Here is an 18,513-nt window from a genome sequence, read left to right as displayed (position 1 = left end):
TTGGATTCTATACACAGAACCTCCTGACCTGAAACACGCACCGAGTACTCACAGTTTGGCTCTGTGCTGAGACGAGCGGAGGAAACGGCATGAGCATTGGGAATACCCGGTTCACCTGTAGGAAGAGGGTGCTTTTCCAGGGCACCACTTTATTCACAGGCGAGATTTGTTCTAACGGAGAGACCATATTCTGCTTTTACTTAGTAAGAATTCAGTTCAGGGTCAAAACATCTAATAGGAAAAGTATTCACGTCTTAGCACAGAATTTAGGAAGAAATCGAGACCAAGAAAGTAGAGTCAGAACCCATTAAACCAGGGATTTTAAATTCCAAAGAATGTAGGTAACTATTTAAACTCTTAGTGATATTATTTAAAATTCCTTGATACCTGTAAAAGTATTTAATATAACTTCGGAATTACAAGACAAATATTCTCCTTAGTTAGTGTGCCAACCAGCAGGTGCTCCCAAATGAGACTGTTTTGAAACTTCTGAATTTCTGGGAAATAGTTCCATAGGTGTAAAACCATAAAATTCACCTTACAGAATAATTTCAAAGAGAAAAGGAATGTTCACCTTTTGTGAAGGGCACTACTTTTGGCTGTCCTGAATCTAAGCACACACTTTGGTTGTGAGAAATCCTACCTTCTTTATCTGAACTTATTATATGAACAGTGGATGTTGCTTAAAACAAACAAAAATAAAAAAAGAAGAAAGAAAACTGCTTCCTCAAGGAACATTTTCAGCCCTTTAAAAGTTAACGCACAATAAAAATACTCCCTTTACCACCATCACCCACTTCAGCAGTTCATAGCAATTCAAAGAAAAGACCAATTTCTTAAAGCAGAATCAAAAGCACTTGAGACTTCCTGAGATTACAGGCCATAGACATAAATAAAAGCACTTAATAAAAATATTTCATATCCCTACTGAGTATTAAAATTTTATAAATAACTGTGCAAAGACTTAGCCACTCTATCAACAAACAGAATTTTAGCTTTCTTTTCCTCCTTACCGGTGTACACTCCTCCACTCAGTGTACTCATTGTTTATCAACATACTGGTGTTTGCATTTTTTTTTTGCCACATTTTGTTTAGGTTAAAAAAAAAGGAAAAGAAAAGAAATGGAAACACTTTCTAAATAACTTCTATGAATTTATTTATCAAGCTCTCTAAAGAGTTTTCTTGGCTAATTAACTGCCAGGGTACTTACTGAAACAAGTATTGTGTGTGTAAGAATCAGTATAGTTGAATATAACACGCACTGGAGTGAGCACTGGGCTCTGAATTTCACTTCACCTCCATTTTCTCTTTGGAAAATGAGGGAAAAGGTTATGGTGGAATGAATGGGTGTTGATGTACCTCCCTGGTTCCCAGCCAAGATCTATGGACCCGAGGAATCAAAACGATCCATCAAACTTGGGAACAAGACCAAACAGTTCGAACCTTCATCATTTTAACTCGGCAGATTTACGGAGGTACCTGGAGAGATTCTGTGGTAAGTCCCTCAGGTGACTCTGATACTTAGCCATGGCTAGGATGAATTGGAAACAAGAGTCAGAACTTTCCAGCTCTTGAAAACCACAAACACTTCAATTTTGCCTTCTATCTACATATGTTCATGAAAAAAGAAAATGTTATCATGTTAGAAACTTGGAAAATTCACATTTTATACTAGGGATATTGCTATTAAAGGAGTATTCTTTTAAAAAGTATCTTTTGTAATTGATTGTTTAATATAATTTTTCAAGCCTAACTTTTCTCTCTGGTGTACATAAATTTTTGGATTTGCTTAAAGAATACTTAAATCATTATAAGGAAAGGAGGTGAAGTTTAAAGTAAAAAAATTTCCTGCCACCTCTGATAAGAATTATAATCTGTGAAATAATTAACACCTCTGTGAGGCAGGTCTTGGGCCTCAGTGAGGGGGGGGTCTCAGACCATGTCATGTGTTTAGCCTGTACCATAAAAGGACCTGGATCTATATTTGATGATTGAAGATGTAGAGATAACTAGAAAGGGTCCCTTTCCCATGCTTAATTACACCTGTTAATACTTTTAAAGAAATATTTAGTGAAAACATAATTTTGATGTTCAATTAGATCCCTTCAAATAGAAGTAACTTGGTAACACACTATATTGCTTTAGATGCAGACTAAGGGATAAATGACTAAGCACAGACCATCTTTGGAAATAACAGAGAAAGGCTCAGAAAACACAACAAATAGCCCAGGGCTCTCCAAGAAGGTGGTGGAATAGAGAGAGAGCAAACCAAACTTGGACACATTGTAATTTTGCTGATCACTTTTATCTACCTTTCTGTGCTCTCTGCTGGGACAATGACTCACTAAATCTTTGACAAAGTTTCTGCATTCCATTTTCATGGTGGCTTACTCAGCCCATTAAACTGGCACAAAGGACCTCCAGTGACCTGACACTGGTAATGTGTAACTTTGGGCCAGCTATTTAACCTCTCTGTGTCTCAGCCTCCTCTTCTGTAAAATGAGGAAAATAACAGTAACTCTTTCAAAGGGTTCTTGTGAAAATTTAATGAGCTCTTACTTGTAAAATGATTAGAAGAGTGACTGATACTCAGCAGATGCTCAGTAAGTGTTGGGTAGTAGGGGGTCAGATAGGTAGATGTGCTCTATGCTGCATTTCCTGTAGCCCAGGCCTTACAGGAGTGCAAACAGAACTGCCCAAATCTCAGAGTTCTAAGAGCAAGAAAAAAAACCCTAGAAATAATCTTTCTATTCTAAGGGTTGTCCTCGGTTTAGCACACATTTCAGTTATTCCACATATAAAAAAAAAAAAAAAGTCATCATTTACAGACTAAGGAATTTCCTACAAAACCTGAACTTTCATCTTCTTTTGAAACACGTGGCCATCTTTCCGCACTGGTGTGTATTTCTGGGGCTCTCCAGTTTGCCACAGTCCCCACCACTCCCTACTGTCGCTCTGGCATTTAACCAGGTATGTGTTGCTACAGTATGGCTTTCAAAAGCATGGTTTTTGCCTGTTAATATAAACCAAATGAAAAACCTTCCCTGTATTTATTTCCTTATGAAAAGCGGAAAAATAGAATGTAAACCCCCAGAGGGAACTTGATTTTTCTCATACCTGGCCCACTTTAACTATTTACATTATTTGGTGACTGAAAGCATTTACATTTGTGATCCTGAATTGAGTCCAAATCCTCTTTTAAAAATCTGAAAAACAAAGAACCCAGAGAGTTTAAGTGACTGTCTAAGGTCAAAAGGTACACACATAAGTGCACATATAAGAATAACATCTATTGGATGTTGGGCAGGGGGCAGGGGGGAGGGGGGATAAGGGGACGGGTATTTGCATACACAAAGAGTGCAATGCGCACCACCCGAAGGATGGACATATTTGAAACTCGGACTTAGGGCGGGGAGGGGGGAGCAAGGGCAACATACGTAACCTAAACATCTGTACCCCCACAATATGCTGGAAAAAAAAAAAAGTCTTGATAGCAGCTAAAGCTGCCCCACAGGTGAGTCTTTTTTCCCCGGTTGCTATTTCCACTTGCCCATACACCTTTTTCCTAAATGCATTAGCTAATGGGATTCAATTCATGTTCTGTATGGGAAAGCAGGGACAAGAAGAAGGGTGTCAGCTACAACTAAGGAGCATGGAAGGTAGCCATGGACACAAGAGGATGTATCCGCTGATCTCTCCTCAGCGCTCTGATTATTCACAGCTTACTCAGGCTGCCTGTGTTTAAATATTTTGACAGATGAAGCTGAAGGAATGATGCCCCTCTCTAACCGGTTGTTCCATTAAATTTATGCCTAATTGTCTCCTTTCATGTCTAATCATGAATTTTTTTTACTAACGTAAGTTTCCTAATTTACTTAACTAAATCAAATGGTGGGTTGAGCGACAAGAACACATAACATGACTCATGAAAACCCACAAAATACCCAGAGAGAATGAACTGGAAAAAGAAACAAAGCAGGAGGGACACTGGGAGATGTTTTTACTTACTTGGGCTCCTCCTTTTCAGGTCTTTTATTTTTCCCTAATGAAATGAGTCTGTCTTGGGGGCATATGTCACCTTCTCTGCACATAATGACAATATTTCTATGATATGCCATATGCTTGTCTCTTCCACAGGGGAAATGAGAACCAAACGATTTACAACTTATTAATTTATCTCTGTTTACTTTCATGTAGTTTTGTGTTTTTTTTGTTTTGGTATTTAGAGACAGTGACTTTGTGATCTGGGATTTTAGACTGTGCCCACTTTCCACCCTGCCATCCAAAATATTCCACAGATAACTTCTCAGTTTAATTCTGTGTATCTCATATAGGGAAATCTGGGGTTTACTTCTAGTCCTACCACTTAACATTTGCTGGAGTTCAAACAGACCCTTATGGGCCTCATCCTAAAAAGAGCATGGTAGTATCTATTTTAGAGACAGCTGGAATAAACAAATGAGATCCATTTTACATAAGTGCTTTGTAAACCATAAAGCACCAACATATGTGCCCTGATGGTCACACATGGTCCTAAAACACTGAGAACATAAGATGTTCTGAGAAAGGCAGGCCATGGGACTCACTGGAAGCTCATGACTCTCATGTCCATTTCAAGAGACAAAAGATGAACAGAAAAGGGGAAGAGATTATTAAAAATAAGTCCAGGTCGGGAGGTAGGGTCTTCAGGGAGAACAGTGTAGCAGGCCTCACGATGCATTCCTTTGTGTCCCCAGAATGCGTGGAAGTTTCCATTTTGGTTTCTATCACACTGTTGACTATATCTGATCATCTGTCTTCCCTCTCTAACCCCTAGAATCCTATAAACTAAGCATTCTGGGAAAGGGCTGTGCCAGGCATAGTTGCATCTCTAGCACTTAGACTGGTATCTGGTACCACCAGGCCTGCTAGGTTAATTAGTGTTAGTTAGTAGTGTGATAGAATAATGCCCACCCCCAAAAGATGTCCACATCTCAATCCCTGAAATCTGAGAATATGTGACCGTATATGGCAAAAGGGACTCTGCAGATTTGATCATGTTAAGGATCTCAAGATGAGGAAATTATCGTTGATTATCCAGTTGGGCCCAATATAATCACAAGGTCTTTCAAAGAGGGAAGCTAGAGAGAAATGAGACGTGACGACAGAACCAGAGGTTGGAGTGATACACTTTTAAGACAGAGGAATGCACCACAAGCAAGGAATGCTAGATTGTGGACAAGGCAAAGAAACAGTTCTCTGAAGCCTCCAGAAAGACTGTAGCCTTGCCAACACTGTGACCTTAGCCTTTTGACCTTCAGAATGATAAGAAAATAAATTTGTGTTGTTTTAAGCCACTGAGTTTGTTACAATAGCAACAAGAAACTAATACACTTAGATAAGAAAGTAAACAAGTAACTGACATTTGAATGAATGAATGAATGAGCAAAAGGAATGAATAGATAAAAGGAGGGAGCTCTAGATGCAATGTGGAAAGACCCAGGTTCGGGTCCCAACTTAGACAATAACCAGCTGGGCAACTTGCGCGTTGTCACTTAATCTCCCCAGAATCTTCAGCCTAAGAGCTGAGGCTGTGGAATCAGAATGACCAGGGTTCAAGGCCCTTCCAGGCTACTTCCTGGCTGTGCATCTTCAGGCAAGTGCTCACCTCTCTGTGCTTTGTGTCCGCAGTTGTAAGCTGGGCATAGTCAGAGTACCTCTTGCACTAAATTGTTACGGGGACTGAATGAGCTACAGTCTAGTCGCATTTGATAGGGCTCTGAACTAGGCAAATTTGAAATCATGATCACATAAAAATGTTATGAATATCACTTCATGCACAAAACTTGAAATCATGCAAATTCTCCAATTAAAAAACAGTCAAGAACCACACAATGGCAAAGCTGGTAAACTTTAAACCACTGATTACCACTTAGTGTGACTGTCTCAGCTGCTGAACAGAAAGACCCACGGTCCTTTGAGAGAATCCATGTTGAATTATGCAAGTTATAAATTACACAAGCAACAAATTATGAGAGGTCTTCAAGAACACACCCCTTGAACAAAATATGACTACATTTAATGCATGCAAAGCAATTAGCAGGGGCCTGGAACACAGAAAGCTATTATTCTCGTATTATTATATTAGCTCAATGATAAAAGACTCAGAACAAACACTTCCACCACAATGGAAAATGAAACAAACTACAGCTTTCCCAGGGGCCTAAGGTTTACACAGCCCTCTGTCTCCTTTCAGAGAAACTTTGCAAGTTGGAGAATCTGAATCAGGTGTGCTAATGACACCCTATATTATGAAGCAATAAATTTTCCAGCTTTTACCTGAAACACAGAACTTGGCCTCGGGGAGGTGTTAAGTATGTGCTCCAGCAGTATTACCATTCATATCTTGCATAAACTATTTCGCTACTATTAGCCATACTTAGAATGATAGAATTTGTGAGATGAAGGGGATCTCCCTGGGACCCAGCAAACACTTGCCCTTGTCTCTGTTCTCGTTTCTTGAATGCCCAGAGCACAATGCTGTACCAAATACATATGTGAAGTTCAATAAATGTTTGTCTAATGTAAAATGACCTCTACAAGTCATGTAACCCATGTCCCTCTCCCACTTTATAGATAAGGAGTCTGAAGCCAATTAGAGCAATGACTGAAATATTCCTTCTACATAGCATTAATTCAAGTTAATAACTGTCTTCTTCCTAGAGGGAAGAGAGCTAAATTCCCAAAACTAATGGACTGGGCTAGGGAGAGGAAACAGTTATAAAATACATTTTTAAAAGTGTGTCTGTTTTTCTAAGTAGCTTCCAATCTCACAAATGAATTCTGATGGTGATTAACCACAGATTTGGCTAACAACTGGTGAAGAAATTTAAAGAGAATGATCAAGAGAAAACTACAATCTGGATGAAAGAGACCCACAATGAGAAAACTGGAGAAAGCCCAGGAGTGATGTTGAATTATTTAGTTCTAAGGAAGCCAGGTGTTACCTGCGAGGGGCAACAAATGATGTACTTTAGAGATTCAAATGCCTCTTTTATGCTGCACAGAACCACTTAATGCAGAATTGAGTCCCATTTCCTACTTACACCTCAACTTTGTACTAATGCAGGTATAACATCCAGGAACGACTCAGGAAGATCTGATTAGTCAGCAAAAGCCTAGGGCTGCCTAGTGATTACCGCAAATTTCCACCCATTCCCTTGCCTTTTTTAGCTTTTCATGCATAGTTATCTAGTGGATATTGGGTCTCTATTTGGGACTTGAAGTGATTTTAATAAAAGTCCTAAATTTATCTATATAGAGGGTCTGTGCTATTTCTGTTGTATTTTCCTTTTCCTACCATACCAGAGCCTTCTTATCTCTGTGCAGCCAACTTAAATCACACTCACATTAGATGTCCCGCTTCCCAGCCTGGCCGCTCTGCTAGTGTTAAAGGACTGTGGCATAAGGGAGATGTCAGGAGAAGATGACAACTTGTTACTTCACTGACCACTAACTCTCTTTGGACCGCTTTAGACTCCCCATTCATTGGCGGAGGTGCAAGGCCAGACCTTCGAGCACAGCACACAAGCCCAGACCTCACCCAGCTCCTCCGTGCACTCTCAGTCTCGCTGTTAAACTGTTTATCACCAGGTCATGATGTGGTTACCTGGAGGTGCTTATTCTCCACTGCTCTGAAGATCCACACCACTGCACCCTTATCTAGGCTCCGCTTCCCCTGGCCTTCGCCTGCTCTCTACTCCTCAGACCACCTCATCACACCATTGGCGAGTCCTCCTCAGCTCTTCAGACAGGATGAGTCCCTCCCTCCCCTGGCTTCCCAAGGAATGCTGCAGACACCTCTCTTGCAGTGCTGACCACAGAGCACTGTGATGCTTTTATACATCTTTCTGTTTCACTATAAACTTATTTTTTTGCATCTTCCTACAGTCAAAAATCTGCTGTTTCATGGTAGGAATTCAAGAAATGAATGAGTTAAATAAACATGTGTATCATCTCAAACTAGAGGTGACTAGTTGGCTCCCAGCACTGAGGTCTGGACCATACCTTTTATCTCTGGGTCAGACAGGACAAAATTAGAGATACACTAGAAACACAAGCCAACCGGTACTCAGACGAGAGTAAGAAACATGGTGTACCTGATAGACCATTATATTAACAGTGTCTTCTTTTTTCTGCTCTGGAGGTCCTTGACTCTGCAATAGATTTCGTACTGTTTCTTCCATCCTGAGAGACAAAAATAGGAAGAATTTCTTAAAGAAGGCTTCTGATTAACGTGGGTCTGTTCCAGTTAGTAGAAATCATTCCTCAGTGTGTATTTCCCAAGCTTAGACCTGGAAATCTCTTTTCTCTTCTCTCTCCTTCATCCCCTATTAAGAATCTGCCATGAAGTCCTTTAAAATCATTCTTCAGGATGTCTCTGCATTCTCTCTCTATCATCCAGGTCTCTCTCCTTGGCCTTGGACATCCGTACTCATGCACACGCTTCCCAATAGCCCTGTTCACTTCCAATTGCTCCCTTTTAACTTGATACAATGTCACCACATTAATCTTCCTGAAACACCACTTTGATTTTTTAAAATCAATTTTCAAAGTTAACAAATATTACATGAATGCATTCTCTCCATTAATATACTGTCATGTCTTTCCATGTCAGCACATAAAGATTTACTTCACTCTTTTCAACTACAGTCACAAGTCACTTAATGATTGGGACAGGTTCTGAGAAATGCATGGTTAGGTGATCTTGTCGCTGTGTGAACATCATAGAGTACACTTAACAAACCTGGATGCTATCGCCTACTACACATCTAGGCTACATGGTATGGCCTGCTGCTCCTGGGCTCCAAGGCTGGATAGCATGTTACTGTACTGAATACTATGGGCAACTGTAACACAGTGGTAAGTATTGGTGTATCTAAACATAGAAAAGGTTTGGTAAGAATACTGTATGTGGGATAAAAAATGGTACACCTCTATAGGACATTTACCATGAATGGAGCTCACAAGACTGGAAGTTGCTCTAGGTCAATCAGTGAGTGAGTAGTGAGTGAATGTGAAGGCTTAGTACGCTACTATAGACTTTATAAACACTGTACTCTTAGGCTACACTAAATTTATAAAAAACTTTCTTCAATAATAAATTAACCTTAGCTTACAACAGCATTTTTACTATGTAACCTTTTACATATATATATCTTTTATAACTTTATATATATATAACTTATACGTATATACACATTCGTTTAAAACTTTTTGACGCTTTTACAATAACTCTTAGCTTAAAACATAAATTCTCTGTACACATGTACAGAAAGATTTTCTTTACAACCTTAATCTACAAGCTTTTTTTTTGTATTTTTTAATTGTTTTATTTTTTAAAACTTTTTTTGTTGAAAACTAAGACACAAGTACACACATTAGCTTAGGCCTGCACAGGGTCAGGACAATCAAGACGTCACCGGGCAACAGAAATTTTTTAGCTCCATTATATTAATAATTTTATGGGACCACAGTCTTGCATTCAGTCCACCATTGACTGAAATGTCCTTTATGTGACACATGATTGTGCTTCCAAGCATGTCACGGTGTGAATGCACCATAAGTTATTTAAGCACTCCTCTAATGACGGAATTTAAATTACTTCAAAATTTTTGCTATTTCAGACAATCAACATCTCTACACATACATCTTTGTACACGTTTGTATTTCTATAAATTATATCATAAAATATATTACATGTTTTAATTCTGTTTTATTTTAAATAGTCACCTCCAGTCGCTCCCCACTGCCTAGAAGCAAAGAGTAAAGGACACGCTCATTTCCATTTCCAGACATTTGCTCCTGCTGTTGCTGCTTCTTGGAATGCCAGCTGCCTTTCACCTTTTCATATTCCATCCGTCTTCCAACTCTGCCTCAACTTTTGCTTCTGTAGATACTTCCTCATTGATTTCCCACTTCTTTGAATTTGTAGAGCCCTATACTTTCAAGCATTCATTCTATCACTTAAAAACCCTTTCCTACAGCACTCAAATATTTTGTATGTGGAAGTCTTGTCTTCTGGAGTAAATGTCATTTGGCATAGGACCATGCCATGTATTTCCTATGCAGTTCCCTCGATTATGGATAAAGCAGGCACTCAGTAGACGCTATTAAATCACTTTTAGAAGTATGAAGTACTTACTCTGTGCCAGGCATTCGCCATGTGTATTCAGACTGTGTTTGAATGACCTTGTCCTTAGGGCCCACCCATGAGGATTCAGAGTAGTATAATTCAAAATGCCAACATTTCTAATATGGCATGTAGCTACTCAGAGGCAGAGTGAGAAAACTGCAGATGAACTGGGACAGTCCAAACCTGGATTAGTAATTGGGGAAATTCTGCCTTCACAAAGGATGGCACCAGGACCCATTTAGGCTTTCAAGAAAACAGTGGATATTGGTTATGAGGGCTCAAGGAATGATTTGTGAACACACATTTATGCAAGCCACCTTTTCACATACCCAGTGGGGAGAGCAGAAGCTGTTCCCTATATTTTCACAAATCTTTTGTTATTAATAATAACTCAACTGAATAGTACTTTTAACTTGCCCAAGAACCCTCTCATCTATTAATCATATAATGCACTTTTAAAATGCCATTATACCTATTTAGGAGATGAGGAAGCTGAGGCACAGACAGGTTAGGCGCCTTACTTAAGGATCATAGTTGGATAGGGAGTTCAAATTAAACCATTTTTACTGACTCTAAATACTGCAGCATCTTTCCACTCGACACTATTGACATTCAGGAAAATGGTTTTAAATAAATAAGAGTCTTAACCTCTAATTAGGTGTTCTCTTGGTAAATGTAATAACTTCCATATGCTGAGCCCAGGAAGGCAACAGTATTGTTTCTGACCCAGGGAGAGCTTAAGATCTAGTAGAAGAGAAAATCGAAGCTTATGTGGGAGCTGGGGGATGGGGGAGGTATGAAGAAGTCACAAATTCTAAAATAATAAGTGATCAGGGCCAATTTCTAATATGAAATTTCATTTTATATAAATAATCTCTTGAATCGAAAAGGATTTTCCACATTTGCCAAATGTAACATAAACAGAGAAAGTAATGATAGTGGTCCTAAGATTGCCCAAGATCTCATAGCTTATTCGTGGCAGATCAAGGGACTAGTCTTCTGGTTTTCTAAATATTAGTCTACTTTCTTCCTACCTTAGCACGGAAGCTAGATGTTTACTTCACTCATTTATAAACATCTGGCTTAAATATGGACCAACAGTTACGAATAGAACTCAGTTAAAATGAAATCATGTCTTTTTCTTTTATTACATTAAAATACAATTCTGTCTCAGTGCATATCTTATTGAATTATCTCTTCTGTACAATTAAGTTGCTGGATCAAAAAAGAAAACATGTGTTCAACTTTCCCCCATCCTTCTTGGCTTTATACTTAAAAAAATAAGAAGTGGAGGTGGACAAGAAATTGTTAAAACAATCTCAAGCAGTTCAGAACCCTCGGTGATACTGTGAACACTTTTCTGGCACTACTTTATGATTAATTAAAATCGATTACATTTCCAACTAAAGCTTGGAACCAGTTTCAGGAACCAATCCCAATCCTTGGTAAAAAATCAAGTTGCCATATCATTTCACAACCTTTATGAATCTGGTCACAGAGAAAATGTTTTAAACCTGATGAGAATATACCATTATTTATTCTTTGATGACATCTTCTTTTCAAAATTCTTATTTAGCAAACCTCTCTACCTAATTTTCCCCAAATCAAAGACTGAAGCAGTGCTCATTGTTGTTTGATGCCCAATGACATTTTGCTTCATTTTATTATTTTAATAGCTAATGTAAGAAGGTTTGCATGACCAGTAAGTTCACAGTACAGTTCTACCATCTGTCTCCCAAATATGACTAAAAATAAGCCAATTTCTCTTCCCAATTAGGCAGAGTTTTGGTTTTTGTTGGTTGTTAAATGGCCGATTGGTACAATTTACCCTGAAACACTGGCCTTAATCAATATCTTCTAGTTTTTCACCCTACTCCCCTACCTGAGACTAAAACCTTTCCTTCCCTAAATACTAGTCAAGTATCTATCATAACTAAAGACATACAGAACAAAATTATAGTTAGATGTAAAAATTATACTTAGTGAGATGTAATCAATTTTAATGTATACTAAGTAAACTACTTTTGAAAAGTTCACTCCTCAGCAAGCCAGAAGAAATAAACCAAATACATATGCAAACAGTATGTTTTAGGTAACATAGGTATAAATGAAGGTATTTTATTTAATCAAAATAGATTCCATTTTTTAAGGTACATATTATTTAATCAATAAATTCCTATTATAACATGTTCTCTGGGGGAAGCAAAAAATCTATAGTTTTTGCTTAAGAAGGGCACTAATGTAAAATTAGGGAAATAGGATATTAAATAATAATTCATTAAAAAGTAACAATTCAAATCCACACAAAAGCAGATTAGTGAGCTATTGTAAATAGATTTTCTCCGTTCTCTGGAGTTTACCTTTGTCATAGACATCTTTTAAGGTGCAGATCACCGGAGGTACCTATCATTGGATCTGCATCCAATGTCTCAAAGAGAGGGTCTGTCTAGACAGCAAAAAAAGACCCTTCTGGAAGAATATGTTAAAAGCTAGTGGTTTCCTAAACCCTTTCGTGACAAGGTAACACCTAATCATTCAGGGCCGGATAATATCAAAGGCTTTCTTTACAATCAGAGAATATGATTTGGACCCCAAAGAACTTAAATTATTCAATAATGAAAGCAGTGTTAGAAAATGTGACTTCAAGGTACATTAGGAACTGTTTGTTCTAATATGTAAACAGGTGTGGGCTTTTCCTCATCCCCTCCTTGCCTCTGAAATCTAGCCCTCTACTTTGATTAGTAACAATCTAGGAACTGATCAGATTATTAGACTGAACTGTTCTTTTTTGACTCCTATAGTCAGCTATTTAGTGGAGAATAACTTCCTTTTTGACAGAGATAGGGCAGAACACTGGAAACCCCTCAATAAGCCACTCTCCCCAAACCACACTCACGACTGATGGGCTCATTCAACCGCAAACTAGACTCAGTTATATTCTGCCTTTAAGAAATATTTTGACATGTGTACTTGCTGATGAGTCCAATACAAATTAATAATGAAATTAACATTGAAATCATTCAGTATCCCTTCCCATCCTTCTCGTCGGGTGAGAGGCTGCCAGAAACGCCCATCACATTCCCTTTTATCTCCCCTGTACCGTGAAGTTTGTCAAGAGCTGCTGCTGGGACTTGCAAATTGCTTTTTCTTGTGTTTCACTGCATTTGACTTCCAATCTTCTCACTCTGAGAAAGTGTGTCGATTTAAGCAAGGGTCCTACCACGATTGAACTTCATTTAATGATAGGAAGAAAGGAGCTGAGGTTAAATTAGAAAGGCGTCAGAAGGGCTGGAGTTGCTGCAGCACCTCTTCTTTCCCCAAGCCTCCTCCCCAGGAAATCCTGACACGACCCATGGTACATGACACCTGGCCCCATGTGAAGTGTTCTCTCCTCCTCTAAGGTCAATGGCCATATGACGATGAATGCACTTACTGAATTTGCTGGGAAAAAAGAAATAATCACAATAAAATACCAGTTCTCTCTCACTAGATGTCTGTATGGTATTTTAAGAAAATTTAAGCCTGCTGCTCCAACTTGGATGTTCAGACAAAATAAAATTCATTTATTTGTATATAATCAAACTAGTCTTTTTCACGAGTCCCCACAATATGATTAGCATTGACTTTGAACCCAAATCCTGGTTTAAATACTAACTCTAGTCTAATATGAAGGATTTTTAAATAAAATTTTTTAAATCCATTCAGAAACAAGTGTCCATCAACATACAAGGGCTGTCCGGCAAGTATCCAGCCATGTAATATGTTCTCATTATATTAACAATGGCTGGATACTTTCTGGACAGCCCTCATACAACTGTGGCATGTATTTCCTACGCTGGAATACTAAACAGCAACCAAAAGGAATAACTGATACTTGAAACAACATGGAAGACTCAAAATCTATGCTGAGTGAAAGAAGTCACATACAAAAGACTAAATACTGTATGATTTCACTTATACGAAATTCTAGAATGGTAAAATTAATCTATAGTGTAAAATTTAACAATAGCGATTACCTTGTGGGGGTAGAGATTGCCTGGTAAGGGACATAAAGGAACTTCTTGGGATGAGGAATGATGGTGATGTTCTGTATCTCCATAGGGGTTTGGACTACACAGGTGTATGCATTGGATAGAATTCATCCAATGTTACATTTAAGATGGATGTATTTCATTGTATGTAAATTTTATCTTAAAAGAAATAAAAATAACTGCAAACAAACATGGAACTCTAGTTAACTATATACATGCTCAAGTATTCAGGGGAAGTGCATGCAACTTATTTGGAAATGTATCAAAAGTAAGAAAGATTGATGGGTAGAGAAAGGGATGGATAAATGACTAGATACGTGGTGAAGCAAGTACAATGTATTAAAATATGAGTTGTAGAATCTAGTTAGTGTGTGTGTGGTGTTCATTACAAAATTCTTTCAATTCTTCTGTATATTTACGATTTCTTATAATGAATTATTGACAAAGTTCATTTAGGTAGACCATTAGTCTCTTCAACAGAAATGTTTAACCTCTTAGTAGAAGAAGAGCATGCTGCTACCTTCCCATAGATAGCTCCTAGGTATATGCACGTCTGGTTGGGTGGATCATGGTCTTTGTAGAGTAGGGGACTTGGGTGTGGTGTCATCTTATGTTAATATCTGGAGAAAAGCTCTTGGTTCATAGGTTTGTGGCTAGCCCTGCATCTGAATGTTCTGAGGCTGGGACAGCTCCCAGTCTTTTCATCCTGCTTGGTCAGAGCCTGGTGGCATGGCACTCTGAATGACCTTCGTGTCAGCTTCTGGCATAGTGCCCTAAATGGGTTAAATTGTAGCCTCTACTCAGCCTGCGAACCTGGCAGTCCATCTTTAGGCGCTGCTGCAGCCCTGACACCTCAGACTCAAAAGTAGCTCACTGGCTCTCCATTTCACCTCTAAACCACACTGAATCTGAGGGCACCCAGAAAGACAGAACTCAGGGCCTCCTTTCCATGAGCACACTGACCACCAAGTGGATGTTCCATACTTCAGTTCGTGTGAAGACAGAGTCATGGTCCTTTTCCAGAATCCTAACTGGGAAGTAGTGATGTAAGTACACCTCTGTCCTCCCTGTAATTTACCACCTAAGGTACTGGTTCCACTCTTCTATTTCTCTCTCCTTATCTGTCCCTCTTCCAGCTATCTCCAGGAAAACGGGTTCTTTCTTAAGACCTCTCAGATACCATGTCTGGCTTGTTTCCAACTTCAATCTCTTGACTAAGCCTATAGATGATGGTAAATTGAAGTATTTTCTCTACACATTAGGAAAGCTCTATAACCTGGGTCCCACCTAGACTTGCCCTTTCAGATGTTAAAGGTGGGAGAAATGAAGGAATCTAGGGAATCCTTACTGGAGACAACAGCGTACTCACGAGGCCTTGTCTTATTGCTTAATCCTGTTTTGCAGAAGTTATATATTTCTTCCTCCATTCACTCTGAGTTACTAGAGACAGACAAAGCAGAGTCACTGACCTCAAGAAACTCAGAGATCGCTAATAAGCTGCTATCACGCTACAACACAAGAGAGCTCAGGGTGCTAAGAAAGCACAAAGGGAAAGAATAGGCCAAGGCTTGGCTATGTGTTTTCTGTGGCATTTGAGTTGAATTGAGAGTGCCTGATGGGCAAGACATAGGTTTCCATTGATCGCTGGTATTAAATGCTTCAACAGGTATTTATTTGGGCTCCAGGTTATAATAAAAGCTATATAAAAGATAACAGTTGTTATAATCTATGGTAGTTCCCCCTTACCTGAGTTTTCACTTTCCACGGTTTTAGTTACCCAAAGTCAACCCTGGTCCGAAAATAGGTGAGTAGAATACAATATAGATATTTTGAGAGAGAGGGACAGATCATATGCACATAAATCTTATCACAGTATATTGTTATGATTGTTCTATTTTATTATTAGTTATTGTTGTTAATCTCTTACTGTGCCTAATTTATAAATTAAACTTTATCATAGGTATATATGTATAGGAAAAACATAGTAAATATAGTGCTTGGTACTATCCAAGGATTTAGACATCTACTGGGGGTGCTGAAACAGCCCCTGTGGATAAAGGAGGGACTACTATATCACTGTGTATACACCTAGATCTGGAAGAATTTTAATCTAATTGGTAGAAAAGATTGACTGATGCAAGTATAATTGCCCCTTTGTACCCATGGGGATTGGTTCTAGGACCCCTCCTGAGATACTAAAATTTGAGAATGCTCAAGTCTCTTACATATAAAGGCATAATACTGTATTTGTGTATAACCTATGTGCATCCTCCTGTATACTTTAAATCATCTCTAGATTACCTAACAAACAGCCAACATATCCCTTCATCTGCATGGATTCAATGTAGTACTCGACGAATAGCAAATTCAAGTTTTGCCTTTTAGAATTTTGTGTATTTTTTTTTCCAAATACTTTCAATCCACAGTTGGTTGAACCCACATATGTAGAACTCACAGATACGGAAGGCTGACTGTACAGTATTTATTTGCAAGTAACAAGCACCCATTGATCCAGATTTCAGCACATGATAACAATATTGCAGAAAATGTTGATACCCAGTGAAGTAAACACCAGAGGGGTTTAAATGTTTGCTTGAATGCTGATGTGGCACAGGAAAAGCTTACAAGTTTGGAGTCACACACTGGTTCCAACACTAGTTCCACCATTACTGGGAGTATGAGCTTGAAAGAATTTCTTATTCTCATAGAACCTCAATTTATGCATTTTTAATGAACAAATGAGTCAGTACACATGTAAATCCATAAAAACAAAAGTGGAGATAGTAGTATCCAACCTGTGGGCCCATAGGATTAAATTAGTGTCTGCTATATAGTGGTTGTAACAGAATAGTATGTATATTTAAAATCTACATGATTTTCTGTTTTGTCATTCCGAATACTAGAGCAACTAAGCACAGCTACTGTTACTGGGTAGGTATTCCATTATTTTTTGAGTGAATGAATGAATCTTATAGTTTTTTTCCTCACTCATGCATTCTCTGGCTCCATACATTTTCACTTCCCACAGACCTATATATAGATGTGACTTGTCAGAGAGCAGTAGTGGCAAGTGAGAAGTGCCAGTAAGACTGGAGGGGCTAAGTCTTCAGCTGTCACACTTGGAGCTGAGATGTAGGACTTGTGGTCAGTAGTAAAACAAACAAAATATCGCCCTCTGTTCTTTTCGTCACATTGAATGCCCATATGCTTCAACTGAGCTAATTAGCTTTGGAGCTTAAAACAGCACCCTAATGAGGCCAGGGTTCTAGACTCAGTCTCTAACCAGGGGGCCCTTTACCACTGTCAGACTCTTGACAGGCTGATCTCTGGCAAGACAGCCCACTGCTCTCCTGCCTATGGGAGAGAAGATAAGAGAATGACCTTAATAAAGAACATATTTTGCATTGCTCCCCATATAATTTGCTTTTAAGTTTCTTTTTTCTCATTCTACTTCCACTGCCCTCCTCAACAACCCATCCCACCTTCCCATTTTAATTGCAGTGTAAAGCTTTCCACAAGTCTGGGAGCAAAAATAAAAGCTAATTTTCAGTTCCAAGAGCAAACTGTTCATGTGGAAACTGCTGGTTTTGAACTGGGTTCCGCATAACTGCACCGACTTGTTTCCTTAGAAAATGAGAGTTTCTCCCTTAGAAGCTAGAACGTCTAAGCACGTAAGCAGAAACAATCCCCAGGTTGGCTGTGACTTGGATGGTGTTAACCCAATCTCTGCTTATACCCACTGCAATAGCTAGGAACAGTAAATCTATAGTGAACATAACTGAAAACTGCACTGAAACTGAAACTCACTCTGGATAAATGTTGGAAGGCTGGAGTTGCTTATTTCTTTCTTAGATGATATATATTTTTAATTCAGCACAAATTTTGCAAGAATAATACCACTGCCTAGAAACCATGGTGCTCTAATTCACTCATGGGGATGCAACACCATTCATAAACAGATCGAAAGGTGCTAGTCCAATTTGAATTACTGCATCATATTCACTCCAGGGCCATCTGTATGTGAACAGAAAGCGACATAAATTTTCTACTAGGCAGCCTGTGCTTATCCTGCATGGGAAGCTCACTGCATGGAGAGAGGCCGATTGGGAGAGGGCAGGGAAGCAGAGAGATGCATTCAGAGAAGTCCCATTTTGCACATGGAGTAGAAGGGAATCCCCTGAATGTTAACAAGCAAATCTCAAATGTTTTTGCTCAACAGTGGTAGAATATAAAATTGCCTTTATGGATTCATGTGTTTGTAGAGTTTGCATCATCCAGACAGAGAGAAAGAACGTGCCACGTGTAAG

General features: G+C 38.8%; 1 protein-coding gene across 1 annotated transcript in view; it reads right to left on the bottom strand.

The window, feature by feature from the left end:
- The window catches only part of NCKAP5 (NCK-associated protein 5), an 839,167-nt gene that overhangs the window by 312,476 nt on the left and 508,178 nt on the right, over positions 1-18,513 (bottom strand). The window contains exon 5 of the mRNA XM_012650513.1: positions 8,140-8,227. Within this exon, the coding sequence (XP_012505967.1) occupies positions 8,140-8,227 (88 nt within the window). The remainder of the gene's footprint in view (positions 1-8,139; positions 8,228-18,513) is intronic.

This window comes from Propithecus coquereli, unplaced genomic scaffold, assembly GCF_000956105.1.
Source record: "Propithecus coquereli isolate 6110/MARCELLA unplaced genomic scaffold, Pcoq_1.0 Scaffold33, whole genome shotgun sequence".
Classification (NCBI taxonomy): Eukaryota; Metazoa; Chordata; class Mammalia; order Primates; family Indriidae; genus Propithecus; species Propithecus coquereli.
The sequence above is the reverse complement of the archived record's forward strand: the minus strand, read 5'-3'. Positions and strand labels throughout refer to the sequence as shown.